General features: G+C 42.1%; 1 protein-coding gene across 11 annotated transcripts in view; it reads left to right on the forward strand.

Annotated features, from left to right (window-relative positions):
• The first annotated feature begins 2,718 nt into the window (after positions 1–2,718).
• ACSL4 (acyl-CoA synthetase long chain family member 4) overlaps positions 2,719–27,333 on the forward strand; it is a 36,960-nt gene continuing 12,345 nt past the window's right edge. Inside the window, exons 1-5 of one of the 11 annotated variants that reach the window (XM_039717363.1) lie at positions 2,908–3,462; positions 9,762–9,872; positions 22,393–22,449; positions 24,727–25,243; positions 25,547–25,724. In XM_039717363.1, coding sequence (XP_039573297.1) covers positions 24,893–25,243; positions 25,547–25,724 — 529 coding nt within the window. In that variant the 5' untranslated portion in view covers positions 2,908–3,462; positions 9,762–9,872; positions 22,393–22,449; positions 24,727–24,892. Of the gene's footprint in view, positions 2,850–2,907; positions 3,463–9,761; positions 9,873–13,712; positions 13,775–22,392; positions 22,450–24,726; positions 25,244–25,546; positions 25,725–27,333 lie in introns of those variants that run through there. The other 10 variants (XM_039717364.1, XM_039717366.1, XM_039717371.1 and 7 more) reach the window with 10 other exon arrangements.

Below are 27,333 nucleotides of genomic sequence, written 5' to 3' on the forward strand. Positions count from 1 at the left end.
CAGTTTTAAAAGGTCTGGAGTGAACAAAAGTGCATTACTACTGATGGGCAGAATTCCTGTGGAGGTCCAGTGTGCAAAAAGGGGCACACTGAAACTTCACCAGCCTGAGATGAAATTCAGGCAACTTTTCTGGGAGAATGCTTGCTCCAAAATGGCCAAGTTTGTGTACAAATTTTGTTTTCTGATGTTTTGATTCCAACTGTACAGTCTGTGAAGACAAACAGGACTGTACTTAGGAAATAGTTGATTTCATCAGTCACTTCTCCTAATACAAATAAACAACGCACAAGGCTCCAGATATTGATTTATTACTTAGATTAGAAGTGCTAAGATGATGCAATCCCTTTGCTGATATGAGGAATGAGGTGAGAAGCTCTTTACTCTTTCCAAGCTTGCACTGAATCCTGGGTGAAAAACAGAGGCCTTGGCTTCAGCCTCTCCTCAAGATCCCTTTCTCTTCTTTTGACCTCTGTGTTAAGGCTGAAAATCAGCGTCAGTAGAGTGACTTCACTGTCTGGGAAGTGCTGTTACACTCATCACATCCCACAGAGATCTTCAGTGAGTGTTTCTTACCAGAAAGATACAAAGGAGTTGCAACATGAGAGACAAGGAAAATCCTTTCAGTTAAATTTGGTTTTGAGGATACTGCAACATTTTGTTACAGAAAGATAATTTTAATTTTTGTTTATAGACTCCTCTAAAAGTTCACAAACACATTCTACACATCTTGTAGTGAATGTCAGCTTCCTGACCATAGGCTTCCTTGTCTTATCTTCCTGTTTGAAAGCCTTTGAAAGTATCACACATCCTCAGGGAATTACTAGTTGCCCACAGCTTTATTTATAAAGAACAAGTAAATCCATTTCTGCTTTGCTTTCAAAACAGAATGTTTGGAGTCTTTCAAAGAACTGGCTTAAATGAAAATGTATCTTATGACAAACAAAAGAGCATATTCTGTATCAGTAAATCCTATGAAAATCAGGCAGGTATTTGCATACCTGTAGCTGCAGGAAAGGTTTCCCATGGTGCTCTTTCTAGAGCCTCCACAGAACAAGGTGTATTTGACTCTTCACCCTGTCTGTAGTAAGTATAATTTTAGGACTCATTATTCTAATAATAAACTGACACGTTATATTTTTTCCTTTATTGTAATTAACCAAAATTTGTTTCCAACTTTGCTGAAATTATTAGTAAATAACAAAGTAACAAAATATTTTGTTGAGGAGCATCCCCAAGAACACCTCTGAGGCCTGGATGTCAGTCAGTGGTGCCTGGCCTCGGGACAAACCCATTGGGGCTCCCCACAGAGCTTCTTGCTGTGGCACACAGGGCCAGCTTGTCCAGGGCCAAGAGGTTATGAGGTGGTCCCACGGCCTGATGAGATCTCCAGCAAGGAGGGCATAAAAGGAGAGGAGAGGGCAGAGTTACACTCAGCAGAATGCACAACCTGAAGCACCTGGAGTGCAGGTGGCAGCAAGGACATGCAGTCTGCAGTAGAGAGACGGAAGTTCCGACTTGTTGGAAGTACCATGAAACTGCACCTGGAAAATGTGAGACTTGTCAGCCTAGAAGAGAGATGAGTAAGGTAGTAGTGCAAGGAATCTGTGCTACAAATCTGTAAAACATGGAGTGGCATGGAGAGAGGTAAGAGAGAATGGTTAACTAATGCAAAAGTCAGGGGACATCACATGGAAATACCAGACAGAAGGCACAGAACACACAGAAGTAATTTCCACCCAGCATGAAGTGAGACTGTGGAATGACATCAAGCTGTAGATGCTGGAAGCTTAGAGGACTAAGAAAGCAAATGGATTTCTTTTCCATTGTCTATCAAGAGCACATACAGGCTATTTCTAGATAAAGGTCTTGAAGTTGCAGAAGCCTCACCTTCCCAGGAGATGGCCAGCCACTGTTGAGGACAGCGTCGTGTTCTACCTCGGGAATTGCCCTGATGCACTGTGGTCAGTCCAGTGCTTTAGCTGGCTTAGGCACAAGACATGCTTCCTTACCCACCAGCAGGATACAGCCAGGTAAATCTGCACTCACTTAATTCAAAATCTAATATTGGAAGAAGTACAAAATAGCTGGAATAAATTGCAAGTAGATTTTCTTGCCTATTTACTGTTCATGACAAAGACTTAGAAAAGAAGCTGTGTCAGTGCTCTAGTTGGAAAAAAAAAATGTGGCATGTTGGTTTGCCCAACCTTTTCTAAGTATTTAAGGAGGTTAGATCAAAAAAGTAATCTGCATGAAACAGATATGCCTTTGGGCATCTTGTGCAATCCAGGTTCTCTTATTAGTGATGATGTGACATTAAGAAAAACAATGGGGTTTGCAACAAATTAGAACAAAGTGAGAGTATAACAGGCTGCCCCAAGTGTCATATAGTCCAAACAGCAAAACCCACACTGTGATTCAGCTCAGCCTCTATCCAAGGAAGTGATGTGCTTTTTGCTTCTCTGGGAATTATTAAATATAACATCCACATTGCATGCGCAGTTGTTGCCAGAACATTTTAGCCTCCTGCAAGGTGTTGTTTTTATGGAAGCAAACCTGTTACCAAATATAGCAAGGGCTATGTAATGTATGCCAATTTTGTTTTTTCACACTCTGTCCCGCTCCATATGGGGCGGGGGAGGATCCTGCTGGACTTCTGTTCCACATAGATGGAGCACCAAATGTTTCCTCTTCCCTTACACACTATTAAGAAGTGGCATTGTCAGAAGCAAGTTATTTTGTGCCAGTTCTCTTCCGAAGAAGCCTCAGACTCCAAAACAGCTAAAACCATCTGGCAAACTCTTACATGAATCATGGGGATATTTGTAGCCTCTGGCTTTTTGAACCTCACTGTGAGTAATCCCAGTCGCTCTCGTCAGCGCTGCTGCTGAAACCCGTTCCTTGTGTTCTGAATAAAGAAGAAAGGGGCCTCCGACTGGGCCTGGTGGTCTCCAGATCGTCAGGAGCCAAAACTGGGGTACAAACATCTGAGCTGCCTGTTCCAGCCTGTGAGATCCGGACTGGCGGCCGTGCTGCTCCAGCGGGAGCCCGGCGGGAGGCTGTGCCCGGGGTCGGCGCTGGGGCTCCGGGGTGGCTTTGCCGTGCGCCCGCAGCTCGGCCTGCCCGCGGCCTGCTCGTGAGCCCCGGCCGAGCTGAGATAAGCGCCGCAGAAGGGCCGCGCTAACCGAGCTCTGCCCGGGGTCCCGCGTCACCCCCTGACGAGCCTGCGGATCCCGGGGTCACCTCGGGACGCGGCGGCAGCACTGACCGGACCCCGGGCTCGGGTCCGCGGCCCCCGCCCCTTCCCCAGCGCGTCACGGTGGCGAAGCGAGGGAGGCAGCGCTGGGCGGCCCAGGCGGCGGCGGCGCGGGGCTCGCTCCTCCCCCGCACCCTCAGCCATTTTAGCAGCCGGTACCGCCGCCGGTAGCGCTGTGATCTGCGCCGGCAGTGCCGGGGCTGGGCACGGTGAGTGCGGGCACTGCGCGGCGGGAATGGAATGGGATGTGATGTGATGGGGTGGGGTGAGATGGGATGGGATGGATGGAGTGGGGCGACATGGAGTGGGGCAGAGCTGGTCCCCCGCCTTGCTGGCACTCGGCAGCATCTGGGGAGCGGCGAGGGGCGGGAGGGTGGCCCCGCGCACGAGGAGGGGCCGCGGGGCCGGCGCTGCCCGGGGCTCCCGTCGGGGCGGAGGCGGCCGGGTCCGCCGGGGCAGCAGCGGGGTTACGCGGGGTCAGCTCCGTCCCCGCGGCCGCGGCTCGGGGCGGCCGGGCCGAGAGGATGCGCTCCGGTACGGGCGGGCAGGAGCTGCCTCGGCCGCTGCCCGAACAGGTGGCGGCGCGGAAAGGCCTCCTGGAAGTGCCGAGGGGGGCTCGGGCGGGCGTGCAGCCGGGCAGGAAGCATCCCTGCCCGCCCTCCCAGCACCGGCCCGGGCCGCGGCTCCGCTCCGGGTGTTGCCCGCAGCTCGGGGCAGCGCTGGCGCATCTCGCCGTTCCCGTCACGCCGCAGCCCGCGGGGCCGAGCGCGGTCGCTCCCGGCGGTCGCTCGCGCCGGGCGGGAGCTCATCCCGGCTCTCCCTGCGCCCGGCCGTGCTCGGCGCTGCTCTGGCCTCCCCCGGAGCCCCCCGGCCCCCGCCTGGATGCAGGGGAGGAGGCTGGGCTCGGGAGATGGGCTGATGCTGATCAGGAGAGGTGATTCACTGCTCAGCGCATGCTTCTCCACGTCACAAAAGCACCTGTTAAAGGAAAGCAAGAAACTGGCTGAATATTTTTGTTGTCGTGTTCCCCTGTGATAGATTTTGCTTTTTGGTGTTCTGCAACATCCCCGTTGCGGATTTCTGAAACTTATTTGAAAAGCAAGTGCATGTGCAGTACCTGGCTCCCCTGCCCTGGCTGCACAGACCTCTCCTGATCCAGTGCTGCTGTTTGCCCAGTCCCTTAATGAAATAATTGTAGCATATACCTTTATAGCACATAACATTTGGGAAAAAATGAAATCAGAAACATTTATGTTAGAAAAAAAAGGAGTGATAGTACAAAACATTTCAGCGAGGATGTTCAGTAAATATAGATGGAGGTTACAGAGAGCTTTGGTGATGAGGAATGTTTTATAGAAGAAGTGAATGGACAGTTGAAGTCTGATGATGGTAAAAGATGATTGTCAGGTTAAGGATAATGTTGGTCCTTGCTTGCGTCCTCTGTTGGTTCTCTTTGGATCATGGATTGTTGCAGAAAATGAGAATATGATGTGTGTTGTTACTTACTATTATAGACAAAGTTGCAGTTGTAGCCTTGCCAATTTCAAGTGCAAAAATGAGCAAATAAAGCTTCAGATAGACCTTAGAAACATACAATGTTTTTTCTATAAGTTCTGCATTTTGAATCTTTGGAATTTGTCATCTCAGACTAACTGCAGTGGCTGAAGGCATTATTTTCTTTTTCCCTAAGATATGTTTAAGATTTTCATGTCTTCAGTCTTTTCACCCAATTAAAAGATAGGTAGCAGTCTGCAGTCTCTGACAGGATGATAGGTTTCATTTTTTTCTTCTGCTCTTTGTGCATGGATACAAAGTTTGTATTTTAATACAGTTCTACAGAAGCCTTAAATATTTCCTCATAAAACTTATTTTGGAAATTATTTAATGCATATTTAACATAGCTCTCAGTTCTTTGTATTTACCAGTTCCCCCTTCACTGTTGTTTTAAATTACAGAACTGTATAAACTGGAAACAGACAATTTCCCCCCAGACCCTGCTGTGGTGGGGGGTTTCAGGAGGTGTTCATTATTTAGGTGTTTGCACCTTGTGCCCAGTTAGCTCATGTGTTACCTTTAATGCCCTCTGGAACATGCACAGCCAGTGGTGGTGCTGCCCATGGCTGCTTATTGAATAATCCAACAGCAGCAGCTGTAACCTTTCGGCATAATAAATCAGCAGAGTGCAGCAGATGACACCTTCTCCTAATGCAAGGGTGGTGTTTCAGCCCTTTTATAAAAACAGAGAAACCACTTCCTAACAAACCACTAAGGCAAGGTTTGCATACAGATATATGCCAGATGTTATGATATATATCTAGTAAAATAGGTGCAGCCTATTACACTGTTGTAAATGAAGTTAGTACTCAAATTAAATACCAAACAGTAGCCTGAGCCAAGTAAACATGCAAATATATTGAAGTTAATGATAAATAGAGTTAGGTAGTTAACATGACAAATGAGTGCTCTTTTATAAGAAAACCCTTCTGAATAAGGCATTGTTTAAACTAAAAAAGAGTTGGAGTTAATCATTAAGGGAAATTTCGTAGTATACTCAAATGGTTACTGTGCTTCAGGGCATTTGTTTTCTTAGGAGAGAAGGAAGTTGAATGGAAGGAGGAAAGCAATTTCCTGAGAAACAGAATTTATGGTTTCTTTCTGTTTGTTCATAGATTGGATTGTTATTTATATGGTACAGCGTCTTCAGCCTTTTTTGTGGAAGGCCTATCTCAAAAGTTGTCCACACTGTTTAATTTTACTGCCTTCTGGGGCAGCTGCAGAGTGACTGCTTTGGTGTTCATCTTTGTTCCAGAGTCTCCTCCTCTCCTCCCTGTAACTGGGATTGCTGCCCTTCACGTTTCCATTTGGAATGGGCTAGCTGTGTGGAAGGGAGGGCTTAAGAAAGTTTTTCTCCTCTGCTGGTGGAGCTATGTTTCCAGTGGATATTATTATTATTGTTTTTTTGATTGAGTGTGGGGGAGGGAAATTCGGATTGCCTGCAATCTGCTGACACTCCTAGAAGCTGTTTCTCCAAAATGTTGAACTCTCTCGGTTGGCACATGCAAACAAAGGCTGAGTGCAGCACTGGTTATTCTCTGTGGCCACTCTCTCAGGGTGACCTGTGGTGCACTGCAAGTGAGGCACACACTCAGGTGGAGTGACAGGTTTCTCCTGTGGTTCACCTGTGGTGCCTGACAGCACCAAGGCCCTTTCTCAGACTGCTCTGTGCTCTGAGTGGTGCATGGGGAGGACCTTGCCTTGGTCCTGGCCATGCTGGAGCTGTGAGTTGGTTTGGCTTGTTTTATATGGACATGACCTAAAAGACACTGTTTGGAAAAAGATTTGGCCAGTGGCCAGCATTGCCTAGGAGCTGTGGTTTCAGTTTCCTTCTCTGCAGAAAGTACCTAGTGTGATCTGCATTGGGATCAACAGTGGTTGGGCAGAAGGTAAATAAACTCCAGCAGCTCTGCTCTGCCTGCCCCTCTTCTTATCAGGGCTATCAGTTCCTACCTAGCACTGCATATGAAGTGCACTCACCATCAAGATAAAGCTTCGATTGTGTGCCAGGTGTTCATAGCATTATTTACTTGACCAAGTGTGTGAGACACAGGTTAGGAATGAGTGGTGGGGGTGGAAATTCCTCGTGCTGTTGTTGTTGCCCTAGATAGGGAGCCTGTCTCCCCTGCAGGCTGCTGTGCTGCTGCTGACCTGTGCTGCCACAGCCCAGAGCAGCTTCTGGGTCAGGACTGACCTGGGGCTGCCATCCACTTCTTTTTCACTGTGAGGATGGTGAGATGCTGGCACAGGCTGCCCAGGAGGGCTGTGGGTGCCCCAGCCCTGGCAGTGTCCAAAGCCAGGCTGGATGAGGCCTTGAGCCTGCAGAGCTTTGTTAAAGGCGTGTGTGAGCATGAGGCCTGGTGGTACAATTGTCTGCAGAGTTATTTAAGATGATCCCAAATATAGCAGAAAACTCAAAGGCACATTGAACAAATTTTTAGTAAGGAAATAAATAGCTCAGGCAGTGTTGGGAAACAGAGGAGCAGAACAAGCAAGGAAAGATGACTGTGGGCATGGGACTGGGAGGAATGGGAAGTGTTTTCCTTCAGCCAACATGTTGCCGGATTGTCAGTTTGTATAATGGATGAATTTTAAAGTTTGAGTGCATGAATTGCTTAAGGATGGATGTGAGCTAGGAGCACATGCTGCTGCTTCAAAAAGTCAGTCAATCTGCAGATTATTTGCTTTACATTTGGAGTAACAGCTGTGCAATGTGAAGGATGTCAGCAATTGTTTTCCTTTTTTGCTTCAGATAGAACTAAGCACTTGGACTTGCCCCTGAAATCAAAGGGTACTTTTCACCTCAGTAAAGTGGCTTTAAGGAATCCTAGATACTGAGAAATTATTTTTCAAAAAATATATTTTGCATGGGTTTTATAGTACAGTTCAGACTAAATTAAGGGCTGTTGTACGTCTGGGAGTTCACCAGGCTTCAAGGTGAGATATCTTTATCTCCAAGGTAGAGATAAAGTGATCTACCAATTATCACAGATTTAAGAGTCTCGGATTTAAAGTGATCCAAGGTGGATCCTTAATTATCACTTTAAATCCGAGACTCTTAAATCTGTTACACTGTTGTTCCATGAGGACAAAAACTAATGTACTAGGATTTGTAGGATTTCCTTTCATGTATATTGATGTGACTACTGATTCCCTATAGTACATTACTGATTCATCTGGAAAACATATGTTTTTTTTAAAAAAGCCTACTTGTAACTTTCCTTTTAGGTTAACAGGTTTATATTTCTTTTAAAGTTCTTATTATAAACTCATTGGTCTGGCAGTGACAGTTTTAAAAGTCAAAACTCAGAGCAGAAGACTTGTATACATATCTGTTTTACTTGAAGCTGTAATGATGCTGCCAGCTCATTGCATGATTTTTGCTCATCACTTTTGGTAGTGTAGAGGGAAAGTGCCCTTGTTTCCAAACCCTGATGTTTTATAGCATAGGTGTATAATAGCAGTTAGAATATTAATATGTGTATCAATTTAAAAAATAATTTAGGTATGCTTGAAAGGCTGTGAAATTAGAAACAAGTTAACATTGCAAGGACAGACTTAAAATAGCACATTACGTCCCAGTACTTGTTCTCTTACAGCTTGTACTAATTAAGAGATGTTTAAATTACCATTTTAATAACACTGAGGTGGTGTTCTGTTCTAACTCCCCTTATTACAAAAAATAAGATTGTAACTGAGCAATATCCAGACAGTTACAGCAATGCTTGTTTTAAGATATTTTTTTAAATTAAATTTATGACAAATGAATGCTTTATTTTTAAAATATATGTTAATGACATGTTTACCCTATCCCCTTCCTTTGTTGTGGTATGAGCTTGGCCAACATGTAAAAGTTTTGACATTAAACTAATGGTTGTTTGGCAAAAGTGCTCTTAGATTTGTACAGCAGACCTGGTTTTTGATTGGTTTTTTTTTTAAGCTATTTTACAAGACAGTGCAAGCTATTTTAAAGGGAAGGTAGTATTAGTACAATGTCTGATCTTTGTTCCACTTGGCAATGTGCTTCACCCAACTGCATAACATTTTAATTTAAATTGTGCTTAGTAAGTGTGACATATTCCAGGAGACAGAGAAGTAGATTGAAGTAATATGAAGCACCCAACTGCATAACATTTAAATTTAATTTAAATTAAGTGTGACATATTCCAGGAGACAGAGAAGTAGATTGAAGTAATATGAAAGTAATTTTTTTAAACTGTTTTGGGCACATTATTAGCTACAAGAGGTGCATCCTGCACCACGCCTTCACTGAGGTTTTCCTCTGTACATGCAGTGTCTCAGTTTCAGCGGTTCAATATCCAGTTTATACAGCTGCTTGTTTGGGTCTTTGCTGTGTAACCTTAGAGAAGTAGCTGGAGTGGCAGTCGTGCCTTTCCTAAGGTTCTGACTGACTGCTGCATGGCAGTCTGTGTGCTGTGGGTGCAAGACTGGGCTCTGGTGCTGTCAGCAGTGCCCACCACACACCCACGTGTGGTTTGACATCACTGGGCTTGGGCTCATTGGGGACCGAGAGCTTGAACACTTTAATTTCTGTGCTGAAATTTTTGACCTTCAAACATCCTGTCTCAAAAAAGTCAAAGCATCCACATGCTGCTGCTTGTTTCCTGAAGTATTTCCTCCCATCCCCAAATAGTTGTGCTTTCAGCCATGTCTCTGCTCACCTTGGCACTGCTGTAATTTATACATCCCTTGTATCCACCTACTCAGCTCATTGTCAGAGTAGCCCCTAAAATAGCTGTGTAACTGCCCTTCTTGGTAAGTCACCCTTAAGATTTTTTAAGGGCCTTATTTGCAGAAGTCCTGCTCACAGGAAAAAAAAAAATTGGCATAGAGAGGAACTGAAAAAGTTATAATATTGAACGTGTAGTACCACAAAGAGAAAATTCTCTTCTGTGTTGGTAGTTTATAAACATGTTTATTTGGTATTTCCCAGTTCAGGTCCTTGGAAAAGAAATATAAAGCAAATAACTGATTTCTTCAGAGGACCTGTGTGCCCTAAGGCACTTCTTTCAAAGCTGCCAGAAAATCTTTGTCAGGTACCACGGTAAGAACAGCCTTAACGCTCGTGTTAAGTTTGCTTTAACAGTCTCCTAGTGCAAGTGAATTTTTACTGTCCCTCAGTTGCACAGATGCTTTTACAGACATATCAGCACAGGAGTGTTTCTGTCTTTTAGCTTTTCCTGTGATTGTTTTTCACTTGTCCGTGTCCTGCTGTGGCACCTAGAGGCCCCCAGCAGCAAACTGTGTGAGTCTGCCCAGCGCAGGCAGGTCCCAGCACGAGCCTGCTGGAGGCTCTGGAGGAGCCTGGTGTCCTTCGTTCCACCATCTGTGTTCTCCACAGCACCCACTGGGCACACCCCTTGATTCCTGTGCTTGAATGTTTTATAGGAGGTGCTCTGCTATAACATAAGAGCTGTCCTTTGTGGTTCAGGATCAAATGTACTGATTAGCCTGAAAAAAAAAGCTAATCTCCTGCTGGTCTTTTAAAGACAAAGCTAAAGGTGTGTTGTACTTTTGGAGACTGAGCAGGTGAGTTGCCTGTTCTACATCAAGCTTATCAGCTCCATAGCAAGCCTCCTATACCACAGTGTTTGCTAAAATAAGAACTTTCTCAAAACAAATAGATATTTGTGTTCATATAGTGATTGCTTATCTGGCAACAAGTTTTGATTGGAGATGTTATAATTTACAAAACAGTAATTTATTTATTAGGTCTGTTTCTGTGCACTAGGAGCCACTGTACAACTTGAACCAAAAAGTACACTACAGAGGATGTATTTAGAGAAACAGTAGATTAATCATTATGTACAGTGTCAGTTCCTCACATGCAGTGAAATACAAAGAGCACTCACTACTGTCAAGTTAGACAGGTACTACAAAGTGTTTGCTCTATTTCACCCTGTGTTCTAGTTCACCATTTTATTGCACATATTTATGGCAGGTAGCAGATACAGCAGAATGAGTCTTTTCATATTTAAATGTGCACTGACACCAGTGTCCTGTTGAGTGGGTAGGGCTGAAGGAAGCTGGTAAGAACACAAGGAGTCTGTGTTGTCCTTGCTGGTAAGAGGGTGCAAGTGTCTGTCTGGAAAAAAAAGGCAAATTGATATAACTGGTTGGATTTACTGAAACACTTCATCTTGTCTAAGTGATCCATTGGATACTTTGTTGTTTCCTCCCCAGCAATCACACATGCAGTAGTTCTGGAAAAGATCGTATTAAATTCAGTTTATCTAAAGCACATGATAAGTAGACTACACAGTGAGTCATTCTCCCATTTCTCTTGGTAGCTAGAGGAGTTGAGCAGCCTATGAAATGTCACTATTTCAAATACGCCAGTTCAGACACAGTGTATCACAGCATGCTGAATGGCTCTCAGCAAAATCCCAAAAATTTATGAATGAGGGCCTTGGTCTCATAGCTTAAGCTGACAGTTTGGCAGCCAGCTACCACACAGTCACTTTGGATTAGGAAAATTACTAACTCCTGACCTTCCACAAATAAAAAATTATGCCTGTTAAAGTAGTTTGGAGTGTATAAAATTAATCTGCAATAAAAATTTTTAAGTGGCTAGGTATGGGGGGTTGGGCTTGGGTTGGGGTTTTTTGGCTTTCACTAAAGATAGAAGTGGATTATATATCATGGTACAGCTTCTGGTTGCTTTTTTTCCCTCTAGTACACTTCCATGGATGCACTAAGCTTGTAAAGGCTGCAGCCAGCAGTCTCTCACTCTGGCTGCTGGCAGAAGGAGGGGACTGGATATAGATAACAGGTAGAGGCCACTTCCTCCAGCAGTAGCTCTTTTCAGGCTTATTTCAAGTTCTTGCAAAGCACAGGACTGTGTTTCAGCAGAACTAACCAAGGTGATCACTTCCTCTCTGGCACTGGCACTTTTTGGGACTGAATCATGAGTGGTGTCAGACAGCCCATGCTACTACAGGCTGTGTGACCAGGTGCCTGCAAACTCTGCAGCCAGGGGAGAGCCAGTGCAGCCCAGAGGGACCACCTCAGTCCAGGACCGCATTCAGTTACCTGCCATGAACCTGAAGTGGCAGGCTCAGGGAACCTGACCCTTGTTGCACTGTTCACTTCTCAGTTGGAGTCTCCCTTACACTGAGGTCATGTTTTTGTCAATTCAGCAAAGTAATCTGCTGATGCTGTGTTGTATCCTAAAAATTGCTTTAAATACTAACCTCTAACCTCTTTTCTATTCCTAGAATGGCACTTTTTGTTTTGGTTTTCTCACACAATGTAAATGCACATTCTACAAGAATTGCAATACTGTATAGGTAAAGTGTAGTTTTACAGCAGTATTTTCTATAGCTTTGTTATGTAGAAGAGTAAGCAGTTTGTGGTAATGTCAACTAAGAGCAAAATTATACAAAAATATTTTAAAAAATTAAAAAGAAGGAAGAGATCTTGGTTTGTGGTGTGTCTGTGGTCTTTTTGCACCAGATGTAGAAGTAGGAAGGATGGAGTAGTTTCTATCTGCTCATGGTAGCTCATTAGTTTGTCATTCTGCACATTACTTTCCACAAAGGCAATTGTATGTACTGCTGATTCATACTGTGTATTTACACAGAGTAAATTAATACTGAACTTGATAGCCTTGTTTTTGTGCCTTTGTTTGATAGATGCATTTAATTTTCATTATGAAAATGGATTATCTGTTTCTTTTATAAGCATGCAAATACTTCTGCATTTTTATGAGCTCCTCTGTTTGAGCAACTTAGTCGAAAATGCTTTCCTTATGAAATGTATTGCCACAGGCAAGAGGAACAAGTGGAAAGTGAAACTAAGCTCGCTGTGCTTAAGTGAAAAGCAGGGTGAGACTGTGGGGGCTGGAATAGGGCTCAGAGCAAGGTAATGCCTTAGAAAACTATGCAGAGCATTCTCCTTGTATGAGTGTGCTACGTTTTGCCATTCTGGGATTGCCAGTTCTCCATCTGGCTGCTCTTTCAGGCCTGCTTTTCTTGCATGTCTTTTAATAACAGTACCTCTGCAGAATGTTTTATGGCTCCATGAACTCGACTAGGAGGAGAGATGATAAACACCTGGCAGTTTCTGGCTGACATAACTGAAAGAAAAAAAAACCCTCATTCTAGCCTTGAATGAGTTCAGGTTATTTGCATGCTCAGAGGTGGTTTGATGAATAATGATCACATACATTTACTTCTGACTGTTCTGTGTAAGACTCTGTCCTGATCATATTACCACACCAGCTGGTTTCCCACCTTTCTGGGTCATGGTCTGTGCCCAGATGTTGGATGAAAAGGTAAAGGGAGGATGTGTTACTCCCTGAAAGGCAATGGTGGCAAAGGTTTCTGTTGTCTGTTTCTCTAAGTTGATTCATTGGTGTTCCTCAGACAGAACAAATAGTTTGAGACATTTTTTACATATTACCTCCTAGCTTTTAGTTCTCCTAGTTAGCTGAAATGAAATTTGCATTTGTAACATGCATAGCATTAAGTAGATTTACCTTTCAGAAAGGTAACCTTTGACTATTGGGTTGCTGAAGCTTTAGTGTTGAGGCTGTTAGAAGCACTCTGATGCCAGGTTTAACCTTTGTGAGTACATGTGGGAACTTTTTGTCTTGCGTGCTTTTGGCAGCATGTTTCATCATTCAAACTCCTGAAGGTGCTCAGAACATAAAACTGAGGGGAAAATTAAAAATGATCATGGAATGAGTTTCTAGTGGTATGCCCTGTTCCATGTTTCAAGGAGCAGGTAGTGTTTTCCAGTTGTACAAATGGCATTGACAGCCAGCACCAGACAAAGGTCTTATAACCAAGCCAGGAAAGGTTTGGGTTGAGTGGTCTATTCAGATATGGTTGTAACTTAAGAGGGCCTAGAAATGTCACTATTTCATGTTTTTCTTTTCTAGATTGTTTTGTGAGTTTATCAACCTGCTTATGCAGATACATTTGATTTGCAGTTCTGTTCAAGGTAAAGTGGCTTACTTCTTGTGTCTGCTAGTGAGCAGCAAGATTGACAATAACTAGAGTGGACCTTAAATAACCCTTACTCAAAACTTCAGCAGGGAACTTTGTCCTCCCATCACTGTAAGGATCAATCTGATAGACTTGAAATGGGGACTGTATTTTTCAGTTGAATTAGAAACATTTTCTGACAGTGTTAGCTTTTTGAGTATCATTGTATTTGTTAATAAACGAAATTACTAATTGTTTTTTATTAATAACCATGAATTGTTGTTGTGAAACACTGTGTCATGCTAAGGATTTTTCAGTCCCTTTTTCAGAACAAAAAGTTCCTAAAAATAAGTTGAAAGAATGGTCAACAGCGTCAGTTTCCTCTCGAAACTTCCTTCAGAATTTGTCTGAGACCATTTTACTGTCTCTTTAGTCTAGTGCTGCACAGTTTTCTTCTGCAGTTGCTACTGTGACTGCTGCTTTATTCGAATTCAAACTTATTCAGCTAGCTAAATAAATAACAAAAGTCATGCCATCAAAGCATTGTGCTTTGCTGCAGATAGTCACACACACTTTTTTGTCTTTTGGACTGTCAGGACCTGAACAAAGTTTCAGGAAGCTCTGTGGCTGTGCCAGCACGCAGCTGTCCTGTGCCAGTGTGCTTTGCTGAGGGGTAGGACACGCACAGGGGTGTGGCCATGGCAGTGTCCCTCCACAGCTCCGTGTCAGAGCCAGCCCCAGCTCAGCCTGCAGTGCGAGACCCTCCACCCTCTGCTGCTCTGCAGATGGTGCTTGGACGTTTTGGACTAGGAACATCAAATGCTTCTGCCTTTGCAACTGTACATCTTAAACACTTTCTTGTCTGTAAATAAAAAGTGTAATGCACATTTATTGGGGGGATGGTAAAGTTCAGAACTTTGGTGTTTAAAACTGTTTCAGAGGTATTTTTTCCCTGCATGTTTTTTAAGACATCTTGAAGAATTGTGCTAGTTTTTGGTGTGTTCTTAGTGTGAATGATTATGTTCAGAGTACTTTTGAACAAAATATTGTTCAGAGCTGTTAAAGCTAAAAACTTGAATGTGCTTTTTGCCTTGAAGGGGAAAATATAATGGGATTTGTTTGGTCACCTCACTTCCTTTTGAAATGCAGATAAAAATCAAAGAACTGTTATGAAACAGTACGGCAGTAAAATTGCCTTCCTTGGCAGAAAGTGCCAAATAATTTTATTAACAGAAATTTACCCTAAAGGTATCTTGGTCTACCATAAAGTACATGAAAGTAACAGAAAGCAAGTTCACTCACAAAAAGTTTAAAATCAGTTCAGCAAAAAGTTGCAGTATGTGGTCCTGTCTTAGATAAGTTACAGCTTGGGAATTCCACATAAGAGATGATGAATACTTAGAAATGAATCTAGGTATGCTTAGCTAGAAAGCAATGGGGTAGGTTCAGCATGAACCAAGCAATAGACTGTGCTAAAGTTTTGTATTAAGACTACAATAAAATGCAGTTCCTTAAAAATACCAAAAACATCATCACTTTTTCACTGGAAGATATTGTGAATGTGTTCAAAAGATTAAACTGTGCTTGCTCCCAAGGCTCCTACTGTTTACTGATCCTCAGAGCATTTGTATTGCACAATGAAACTGAAAAATAGAGATGACTCATGCTTGAAATCTCAGGGGCTACCATCTCAAATGACCATGGGTGGGGGCAACTTTCTTAAACTTGTATTTTTTAAGTGCACACCCAGTCATCTGTATGTCAGAATGTCTGCAAGGAGAGAATTTCTTCAAAATACAAATAAGAAAGCCTAATTTTATTTTTTTTTGCTTAGTCAAAAAAGGGAGGAACTTGCATTTGAATGTGAGCTCCTAAGAGAAAAAGGAAGGTGTCTTTTCCAGCTACAGTACTCTTCTTGTTGACTGTCCCTACAGAATTTTGGAAAACCCATACAAGCCTTAGAAAAATCTCTCCCAGCCTACAGTACACTTTTAGGTAGACAAAAGACTACTGGTGCAGTACACAAGGAGGAACATTTACTCTCCCCTCTTCCTTTTTTAAGTATGTAATTAATTTCACTACCTAAATTATGACCCAAGTCTGAGAAGAAAACACCCTAATGTGAATGATGAGAGTTTCTGAAAAGTAAGGAAGGTAAATGTAAAATTGATGGCAGCATTTCTTGCCAAAATGAAAGCTGAAGAACCAGTCAGGCTCCCAAAATGAATGGAGAGTTATATTTAGAACTGGGACAAGCATAAGTACATTTTCTGTGGATCAAATTCTGAAAAACACTGAGGAAGATTATTTTCTCCATCTTTATTTGCAAAACAAAAGCACATGGTCTTAACTGGTCTAAATTCTTTATTTTGTGGCTAATTGGCTTTACATTTGCCAGTTTCTCATTAGTACTATCTCTAAAGCTATCCACCTGGTGAGTTTTTTCTTCTTTTCTGTCTATTCAGCATTAAGCAACTAGTTAACCATATATTAGTTATAGTATAGTCTATACTAGTTAGGTATATACTAGTTAGCCATTACATTGTGTAGATATTTTTTCAAGTTACATAGGTATACATTATATCAGGTTATATAGGTATAAAAGTTATTGTTTGGGTTATACAGATATATAAAAAGTAATGATTTAGCTTATATTGATAACAAGTTAGATAGATATTTATAACTCAAGCTATAAAAGCACCTTGTAACTCTGACCTGAGTTACATAGGCACCAACTGTACATCAGTTATTTACTTTCATTGTGCCCTGAAAATGCAGGGGAAGATATGGCAAATAGGGCTTTACATCTGTAAGTCTCAAATTGATTTGATCTACACTCTCTTTTTGTGGAGTAGTTTGCTACTGAGAAAGAATTGGAAAGTAAAAGATGATGATAACTTAAATCTCACTAGCTGGATCATCAGACCCCTGCAAGTCACAACCTTTCCACCGCAAAATGCTTGTGTAGCTCAACACAGACCTAGCCAGTCTGTCCACTGTGTATTTATTGTGCTTGGGAGGGAGGATTATCAGTTCTTCTTTGGCTGTTTACAGAGCTTTTGCTGAAGTCTTCTGTGGCCACATGTCCTCTGAAATTTGTCCTTGCTTGTACTGTTTGTCTTTTCGTGTCCTTGTTTAAAAAAGTTGGGTGGAAACAGTACATTTATTTCTGCTGTTGGAACAGCAGAGTAACATTTGTCATAATGCCTGATGAGACAGGGGTATATATTGAGGGATCAGACTGAAATATTTTGTTATTACTATAGAATATGTATTTTCTTTGTATTTTTCCCTTTAGTCCAAGTATATTTTGTAGATGCTGATAATAACAGTATTTTTCAGTTGCACATTTTCTCCTTTTCCATCTTCTTCTGGAATACCCTGTGTCCATGCTACCACTTTTGGGCCTAGTTGTTAACTAAAATGCCAGTGAAACAGAAAGATGTCTCTCACTTCCCTTACCACAAAAAAAAATACTGAAACTGTATTTGTCATCAGCCGCAGTGAGTGCACTGGCAGTGCTGTGAGTGCAGATTGACCTGGTGATTTTCTGCCCTGCCCTTGTGAGACCCAGCCTGCACTACGGCACACAGTTCTGGGTGTCCAGCATGAGGGTTTGGAGCTGTTGGAGCAAGTCCAGAGGAGGCCATGGAGTTTTTGGGAGGACTGGAGCACCTCCCTCATGGAGACAGGCCAGAGAGCTGGGGCTGTTCCGCTGGGAGAAGGGAGGATTGTGTGGAGCCCTCACAGCCCTGTTAGTACCTGCAGGGCCTTCGGAGGAGCCAGAGAGGGCCTCGAGAGGAGCTGTGGTGACAGGGTAAGGGCAATGGGTGCAAACTGAAAGAGGGAAAATTTAGGCTCGGTAATAGGATGAAATTGTTTATAGTGAGGTGGTGAGGCACTGGAAGAGGCTGCCTAGAGAGGCTGTGGTTGCCACGTCCTCGGAGTTATTCAAGGCCAGGCTGGATGGGGCCCTGAGCACCCTGTTCTGGTGGAAGGTGTCCGTGCCCAGGGCACGGGGATAGAATGAAATGAGCTTTGAGGTCCATTCCAAGCCCTTAACATTCTATGGTTCTGTGGCTCTGTGACCCAGAGGCTGTGCCCGCAGCAGAGCACAGGCTGGGCAGAGGCAGAGCCCCGGTACCTACGGGCAGCCTCGGGTGCAGCTGGAGACAGAGGAGCGGGTGGGTCAGGGAGCTGCTCTCCAAACTCTGTGTGCTCTCAGTGGACACTTCCGGCCTGCGGGAGAGGCAGAGCCCCGGTACCCACGGGCAGCCTCGGGTGCAGCTGGAGACAGAGGAGCGGGTGGGTCAGGGAGCTGCTCTCCAAACTCTGTGTGCTCTCAGTGGACACTTCTCAGTTGGGAAATCTTGCCTTGGCCTTTAACGTTTTCTGCCTTTGGGGCATGCAAACAGCTCTTACCCTTTCACCGAATATTTGCTTGCACTCACGTTACAAATTAGGAGAGAGGTTTCACACCCCACTCTTAGGTAATTGAGAGCTACTGGGTCAGTGTGGCTGGGCTGGCTTGCACTACAGTACGTGTTGTAGAAATAGATGTTTGACACTTAGAAATTGATTTTTTTTTTCTGATTGACTCTAAGTACATATATGTTCTGAGGTAGTAAGCAGAAGCAAGGAACATAAAGGACAACAATTATATTTTTCTTGAAACCCAAAATAAATATTACCATTGCTATTAGCTGAGTAAAATATTGTATTAAGCAGCAGTAAGAGAAACACAGTTTCCTAAGGGTATTTGTGATTTTGCTATTTCAGGTAGAATGTATATATTTAGACTTGTATCAGGATCCACTACAACTGATTTCCCCTCTCCTTGTTTGTTGGGACATAAGTACCAGTATTTACACTGTACAGGCATAGTGAGAGCTCTCAGAATCTCAGGCTTTGAGCTTCTATTGCATAGCCAGAGCACAGAAGTACTTCTGAAAATTGGTTAGGTTTGGTTAGGCTTTCTCTGGATTTTCACTGCCCTTTGTGATGTACCAAAATGTGCAAGAGGAAAATACGTAGAAACCTGCCTGTGAGAGAGAAAGAAAAATGAACTTTTTTTCCTATGAGTAACTTGTATTAATATTGCTGGAGTTTGTTTTTATAAAAGCACCGACATGATGTAAAAACTGAATCATTTCCTTCAGTTTCTTTTCCTTCAATCTTTGTGACCCAACTAAGCTGTAATTAACCACCAGATTCTTCTAACTCTTACTGCTATTTCATCACAGTCTTCTCAGCTGTGGAAATGTTCTCTCATTCTTGTGTGTGTTAGGTATAAATCTGGAAAATCAAAACTTTTACAGGCCTCACAGCATAACCCCAACTAAGCTGTAATTGACCACCAGATTCTTCTAACTCTTACTGCTGTTTCATCACAGTCTTCTCAGCTGTGGAAATGTTCTCTCATTCTTGTGTGTGTTAGGTATAAATCTGGAAAATCAAAACTTTTACAGGCCTCACAGCATGCACTCATTTGTTTATTGTGGTGCATCTTCCTTTGCTATGTGGCATTTCTTATTCTTGGAGTAATCTCTTTTGTGTCAACTCTTTTTGAAATCCCAGCCTTGTTCTGTCCTGTACCGGGACAAATTCAGGACGACTAAATACCAACTAAGCTCCTTTCCAAAAACTGACTAACTGAACACCCACGTCCTTAGGTCAACTCAAATCTTATTTTTTTTACTGTGTAAAACCACTTTTCCAGTTACAAATCCTGAATGCTCACTGTAGTATTTCTTATCCTTGGAGTAATCTATCTGTGGCGACTCTTTGAAATCCCAGCCTTGTTGTGTCCTGTACCGGGACAAATTCAGGACGACTAAATACCAACTAAGCTCCTTTCCAAAAACTGACTAACTGAACACCCACGTCCTTAGGTCAACTCAAATCTTATTTTTTTTACTGTGTAAAACCACTTTTCCAGTTACAAATCCTGAATGCTCACTGTAGTTTCCAAAATGTTTAGATCTGCCTGGATGCTAGAGAAATTGCAAAAATGGTTGTTACTTACTCATACTGGATTGTTTTGGAAGATTTCAGAACTTCCTGACAGGAGTCAGCCCCCTGAGCACTTACACTAAAGTCAGAATTGTCTCTCCATTTGAAGTTGGCAAGAGCTCCAAGAGCTCTGCTGTAGAGGAACCAGACTTCCTCTGGTTTTAAACAAAAAACAATCTGCTTTGCAGATTCCAGTTTTCTTCACAAACTAGAACACAACCCTTTTCCTCTCTAATGTAATTTTCCTTACCAGATTACTTTCCTAACGCTGTTTGAAACAGACAGAAACTGAAGTTGTGTTTTCTTCCAAACATGCTGTTCCATAGTAAATTGGATCCCTGGCAAGCTTTATAACACCAGAGGAAGGATTGTAAGCAGTGTTGTTGATATACTTACACTATTGAGCCTTTGGAGTGCTTTGGGCTTGGGCTAATAAAAGCCTTTCCTAGCAATGATAATAATTGCTGCCTTAATAAAGTGAAACTGCATAGGATAAAATTTCTAGCTACAGATACTTAATTTAATTTTGAATTATACTTAAAAATTCTAGTAGTGTGTGTAAATGCTGAGTAAGTTGATTCTGTTCAGTTTGGTGAGTCAAATGCAGAGAAGATTAAGGCATTTCCTTCTCTGAGAATAGTCACTTCCAGAGGCATAAACCCTCTGTTCCCCATACACACTTTTGCTCTTACTTAGTCCCATAAGCTTTTGTGACTATTTAAAAGGGGTTTTTGCTATATTAAAAATATAATTGCTAGTTGTTTCTTAGATTTGAGATAAATTAGAAGAGAGGAATGTCTCTTCTGTTCTGGAACATGTGCTTTGATTTCAGATTCTGTTCTGTGACCCTGGCTACAGGACAGGAATAGAATGTTGTATATTATCTGTCTGAAACTTTTATTTAAGGTTATAAAAATGAGATTATACTTAGATAACATCTCTTCCATCTCTGGCAGCCCATAAAGTACAGTGTCAGTCAGGAGTAAACTGGAATTTTTGTAAACATGCAGCATATAAAAGCCGTAAGTGAAGCATTACCTCATGAGTGAGGTTTCCAGCGTGAGCACTGTAACATGTCACTGCAAATGTTAAATGAACAAACTCCAGACCACGTCAAAACTGATAGAAGCTGATTCACCAGAGGAAAATCCTTTGGAAATGCTGAAAACCAGCTATCTAGGCTCTCCTAGGTAGAAACAACATCTATTTTTGTTTGGTTTGTTTTTTTCTTGTAGTCATGCCTGACGCACGCTGCTCTTTCTGGGAACATGCGTTTTCTGCATCAAGAACTGGAAGCTCTGCTGTTTCCAAAACAGCTAGATAAGCATCTAAAGAGGCTAGTTCTGCTCAACAGTCAAAAGAAATAATAAACTTTGTAATAGAAATAGAAAAATAGAAGATATTACATATTCGAAATATTCCAGTGTTAAATACCAGTTTTATCTTATTGTGAAATTTTTAATGAATGCTAAATTTTATTTGTAAGGCATGAGGAAATTTATGAAGAACATAACTGTTATACTTTTGTAATATGTAGTTCTCTTACCTTGAAGTGTCCTTGATGGTGCATTGACGTGAGCATTGCATCTCATCCTTTCACTTAAAGTCTAATTAAGTAGGAGATTGAAGGCATAAGGTATAATTTGAGTAGCTAAGTTTGGCTTCTAACTGAATACAACTGGTATGGAGGTACTTTTGCATGTTGAGCATGTCAGTCTGTTACATGCAGTATATTTAAGAGACGATAAATATTTATTTAGCACGAGTTTGGGATGATCCTGCATGGATCAAAATCTTATACAGCCACATGCAAGTGCCAGTAACTCTAAAAACATTCTAGCACTTCTTGTTTATATTTCAAGAGAAAATCTTTGTAGGAGAATTTTGTGAGGAACATTTAACACAGTTTCAGTCTGTAAAAACTGATTAAAATCTTAGACTTATGGGGGAAGACCTTTAAAATATAACTAGGTTAAACATCAGTTAAAGCTTTCTGCAGTAGACCTCTTGGAGCCTTATCTCTGCACTTACACACAGCCATCTTTATAACACTGGTCATGGGACCAATGAGGCCTCGCTGCCTCTATAAACATGCTTTTGTTCTGGAAACTCTTCTCTTACCTCAATACCCCAAATCCACTTCATGTTCTCTCGGGCAGTGTGTGCCATGGGTAGTCCTGAGTTCGTGTTTCTACTGATATTCATCTAGCAAGAGTGACAAAGGGCTTCTTGTTCTGCCTTGAGTCAGAAGAATGGACCATATGCAATATGAAAGTCTCTTCCTTGTCTTTCTGGGTTTCATTGGTAATTAAATTGCATTAAGCTTCCATTCATAATTTTTATCCAGAACATGTTTAAATACAAAAGGGAGGAAGTAGTGTTGTATAAAAGTTAAGCTCCTTTTTGGCAGCTTTGTCTCTTGTCTGTCCAGAGTAGTTTGGAAGCTTAATCTTCTCCTGCATTGTAAGTGCTCTCCCTTGTATGGGTTGTGTTGCACCTCTGTCTGAATTCATAGCCTGTGCTTCTTAGGGGCAGTAGGGTGGAAGGTCTAATGATTCCTTCTTTCTGCAAGCCAAAAAACATCCCAAATTCTAATATGTTCTTTTTTCTGTTTTTCTGTAGGTCTAATCAACACTGCAAATCAGTGTCTAATCCACAGTCATCACTGTGAGATCTCTTGTAAGTACACCTCTGTGTGTGTCTGTCTGTGGTGTGTGTGTGTGTGTGAGGTTTTGCATGAGCATGTTCAAAGGAAAAAGCCACAGTTGTCTTCTTGGGACTCACTTAAGTTTTCCCAATTGATGTCTCTTAAGAATTACAACCGATTTTTGTCAGGATAGAAATGTGATTATCTTTTAAATTACTACAAATATATACAAATTAGCTGAGTTTTCTGGTTTTAGAAACACTTTTAAAAGTATTACAAATTAAGTTGAAATTCCAAAATGAAAGAAATGCAACCTTCCTCTCCTCCCTTCCTAAATTAGCCAGTTCTTGATTATTAACCAGTAGAGTTTCACAGTGACACCACTTCTGAACAAGCTCCTATGCAGCCCAAAGAAAAGCTGTGGCACTGTCTCATTGTGTTAAATAGTTTGCAGTACTCCAACAACTCTGCTTTTTGTCCAAGTCAGTGTGCCATATGTGCATTGTTGGAAGGTGAGGAGCAGCCAGAGTTCCCCCTGGGATTTATTTTAACTTCTAGCATTATGTGTAACCATGGGAGTGTCCTGACATTTCCTTACCATGTCTTAGAGCCATGGCTGGCTTGTCTTTGAAATACAGACTCAACTGCTGGTTTTGGAGCACTGAATTAACTGGGATGAAAGTATCATACAAGATTTGTGTTATAAACCAATAATCCTTCATTTTAGAGAACTGGAGCTTTGGAAAGTAAACTGATCTCTTTTCTGCTGAGGTTGATGGTGAGGCTCACCAGAGCAGAATACACATGTACATTTTGAAAAGAATGTAGCATTCATTTTTTTATAAAAATAAATATGCAGAATTCCACCCATACAAGTCTGAGCTTAATTTAGTTTATTATACTATCATTCAGTAGTAATTTTATTCTGTAGCTGTAATTACAAAATCAATGTGGTGGTCATGTTGTTTTAAATATCTGCAGATCTCTCAGTCTTACATTACCTTAAAGCTGTTGATATTGGCTACAACACAACTGCTTATATTGAAATTCTCATTAAATAACCCACCAACCTGTTAACTGACTTCTGTCTGCTGTAAGTAGCAGTTGTCTTGTTGAACCTGAAATGTTAATTGTAGCCTCCCTCATCACCTGAGGCTGGCAAATATATTAATAAAGGCGTATTTTGAGGTGTGCCTACGTTCTTTTAATTCTTGATGGAGCCCTGAGAATTTCCCTCTTCTCATCCATTCTGTTTATCAGATGGTGTCCCTGACAGCCCAGGCCCGTGGTGGGTGTCAGTGTCACGGGCTCCCCTGCCTGGCTGAGGTTCTGCCCTTGCCTGGTGCACCCGTGCCTTCTGTCTTCCCCCGTGGCAGCGTGGCTGATGTGTAGCAGGCTGTGTTTGCACAGCAGCCAGCTGAAGATAACCACCCCTCTCACATGCCAGGGCAGACTGGGCCCAGGCAGTGGGCTGGCCCTGACTGCCGTTTGCTGTGATGGTTTTGTTTTTCTCCTACTCACCACCAGTCCTAATTTAGGCCCAGTTCTCCTTAATGAAGATTTCTGACATGCAGACAAAATCTGCCAAATTGTACTTTATTTTAAATGGAGTTAAATTGGTCAGATTTTATTCTGTTTTCCATACTTGGAGTTTGAAATGCATAATATTGAAGTACTTTTTGAAATTGGAAAGCAAATCTGCATAATCCCTTTCTGAGAGTCTGACATTCAGAGTTGAAAAGTAGAAGATTAAAAATGCAGTTGCTGGAGAAAAGTTAATAAAGGAGTTTTGGAATGTTATATAGTTTTTAGATTACAGCATGTACACTTTTGAGTCCATATACAATTTTTGAGTATATCAAGATACATTTTAATCTGACTAGAAGTTGATAGAATATTCTGAAAAGCAGTAAAGCAATCTGCTGTACCTTTTCTTGTAGTACAAATATTTAGTGGGAAAACAAGTGTTGACCTTTCCCATAATTACACAATTGTGTCATTACTCAAGTAGCTTAAACACAATATTATGTTGTGAAGGACAGACTTCATCTCAACAGCCCTGAACTATTCAAACAGAAATAGTGGGGAAAAGTCTGTGAGAAGTAAATATTTGTGAATGCAAGAAACAAGTATGGAAAAGATTCATCCTCTTTCATCCCCAGAGCAGTTCACTGCTCTATTGTGCAGTGATGCTTTTGAAGTGAGCTTTTAGAAGGATTAAAACTAATTAACTGACTATAATATTACTAATTTAATTATTTTTTCTCTCTTTTTCCTGCTCTCTGCTTGGCACTGGTTTTCGCCCGTAGGTGTCCACTGTTGGCTCTCAAAGGTTACTAAAATTTTGCAGCTGCTCTGAATCAGCACTACCTAAGCTTCACCTACTGTTGCTTCTCCCTCCACCACTCTGCACTGCTGCCTTGCTCTTGCCTGCTTCAGAACTCCATAAGCGAGTTTCTCTTTGCAATACCCACAATGAAATTTAGGCTAGAAATGTGTGCCATTCTCTTGCTGCCTGTGTACTTGTTAATCTGGTTGTACAGTATGCTGGTATTCATTCCCTGGTATTTTCTCACCAATGCCAAGAAGAAAAAGGCAATGGCAAAGCGGTTAAAAGCTAAACCCATCTCGGAGCAGCCGGGGAGCCCCTACCGCTCCGTCACTCACCTGGACTCACTAGCCAACATAAACATCCCTGGGGCAGACACGCTGGACAAGCTCTTTGACCACGCTTTAGCAAAGTTTGGGAAGAAGGACTGTCTTGGAACCAGGGAAATTCTGAGTGAAGAAAATGAAATGCAACCAAATGGAAAAGTATTCAAAAAGGTAAAAGTTAACATTTTTTACTTCATTCTGACTTGGGTTTGAGCTGCTTTGTATCTTGCCTCATTGATGCATGTCCCTTTAGAGCTCTTCCTCAGTCATCATCTAAAACCATTAATGTTATGGTAGTTGAGGAATAACAGAATTTACAGGATGCACTGTTTATTCTGCTTCAAGTAAAATGAAAGCAATTTCTTAATGAATGGCAGACTGTGTATTCATTATGTTATGCACCAATTCACATCAGCCAGTAGAGCTATACCAGAAGCTTCTTGTCATGAAATTCGTTGTTTTTTTCCTCTCAAGTTAATTCTAGGAACTTACAGATGGTTATCCTACGAAGAAGTGAACGAGAAAATAACTCGCCTGGGGAATGGACTGACTGCCCTGGGGCTAACCCCAAAAAGCACTGTTGTCATATTCTGTGAGACCCGAGCTGAGTGGATGATTGTGGCTCTCACCTGCTTCAAGTACAACTTCCCTCGTGAGTGCTCAGCTTGGTTACTTCTAAGGGATTTTAGAACCATTTCTCAGCACAGATCTGGCTGTTAAGTATTTTGACTCTGCCTGTGTTGTCGTTGGAGGTGTAAGAATTTCATAAACTTTCTCTGCTGGTGGTCTGATTCTTTGAAGTTTTCAGTCTATCCTGTCCATTGTGGATGTCCCTAAAATTAACTTGCTCACACTTAGGAAACTGTTTTTTATAATTTTATTGTACTATGTTCTAGATGTGAAAATGACAAAACAGTACACTTACCATTCAGGTTGTTTTAAATATTCTGAAGATGTCAGTAGTTGCATTTAAGATGTCAGTTGTATTTCTCCCCTAAAAATGTGGGATGTTTTTACAGTATTTTCTGTCTGTATCCTAAATTATACATCCAGAAGATTAAATGGTTATCAGAAGAGAAGAATAGTGAACAAAATCATATGATAGTCTGTAGATAGTCTGTTTTGGTGACATTTGTAAGCTGCTCAAATTCATTACAATTATATATGGTTTTTCTTTTTTTTTTTTTAATTCAAGCTGTCAGAAATCTCTAATGGGAGTTAAATGTGGTGAGCTGCAGTGGTTACTGAGCACTCTGGTGCCCATTTTGCACACAACACACTGTGAACCACAGCCTATTTTTTTGCTTGCACTGGGCTGTCTCTTTGTCCCAGCAGCAGCAGCAGCTGCCTGTGTGAGGAGCAGCTCGTACAGCAGAGTGTGCAGAGAGGCTGTGAGGGGCAGTGGAGGAAGGGATGAACTTCCTGCTGAAGGAGGAGACTCTGGTTAATTTGGCCTGGAGCCCTGTACTTTGAAAGGCAGTAAGAAATAGCTGTATAACATTACTCTTTTTCCTGTTCTGTGTGAATCCTATCTCACAGCACTGTTGAATTCCTTTAATGGTCTTTGGAGGTTACAGTTTGAGATAGCAAATGATACTAAAGAAGGGTTTTTTTTCAGTAGCAAGATAATGGGGAGAGGTGAACTCCATTGTGCCTGGGAGGCACTCAGAGACATTCCTGTAGCCAGTCTGGGTTAAAATAATCTGGCAGTGTGAAAAACAGTCTGATTCCTTAGTCTGATTCTCTGCCTTGCTGCCATCAGTAATTCCAGGGAAGCAAGGAAAGCAGCTGACAGTGTGTAAAGGGCTGCCTGTAGCCATGCCCAGCTTTAAGCTGGTGCCCTGTACTGTCTGAGGGTTACCTCTCCCCTGACTTGTGGTTGCAGAGAGCTCAGGGGCAGAACACCTGCTCGTAGTTGCTTACTCTGGGATTGCTTTGTACATTATTGTTGGGGTTTGATGCATCTGTTTGTTCTGATAATTCTCCTTTTTCTATAGCAGAAATTATTTTGGGAGGATGTAGATGACCATTACAGGTTCCTTCCAACTGCCTGACCACTTCAGGTCTAACTAAAAGTTACAGCCTGTTACCTAGAGCGTTGCTCAAAGGCCTCCTAAACAGTGACAGGCTTGGGGCATCAACCATCTGTCTAGGAGCCCTGTTCCAGTATTTGACCATGCTCTTAGTAAAGACATGCTTCTTACCCAGCTGTCCTCCTTGTTCCAGAGGTCTCCTGTGCCATAACATTTCTGATGTGGAAA

The sequence above is a fragment of the Passer montanus genome, unplaced genomic scaffold (genome assembly GCF_014805655.1).
Source record: "Passer montanus isolate IOZ18808 unplaced genomic scaffold, ASM1480565v1 scaffold38, whole genome shotgun sequence".
Lineage (NCBI taxonomy): Eukaryota > Metazoa > Chordata > Aves > Passeriformes > Passeridae > Passer > Passer montanus.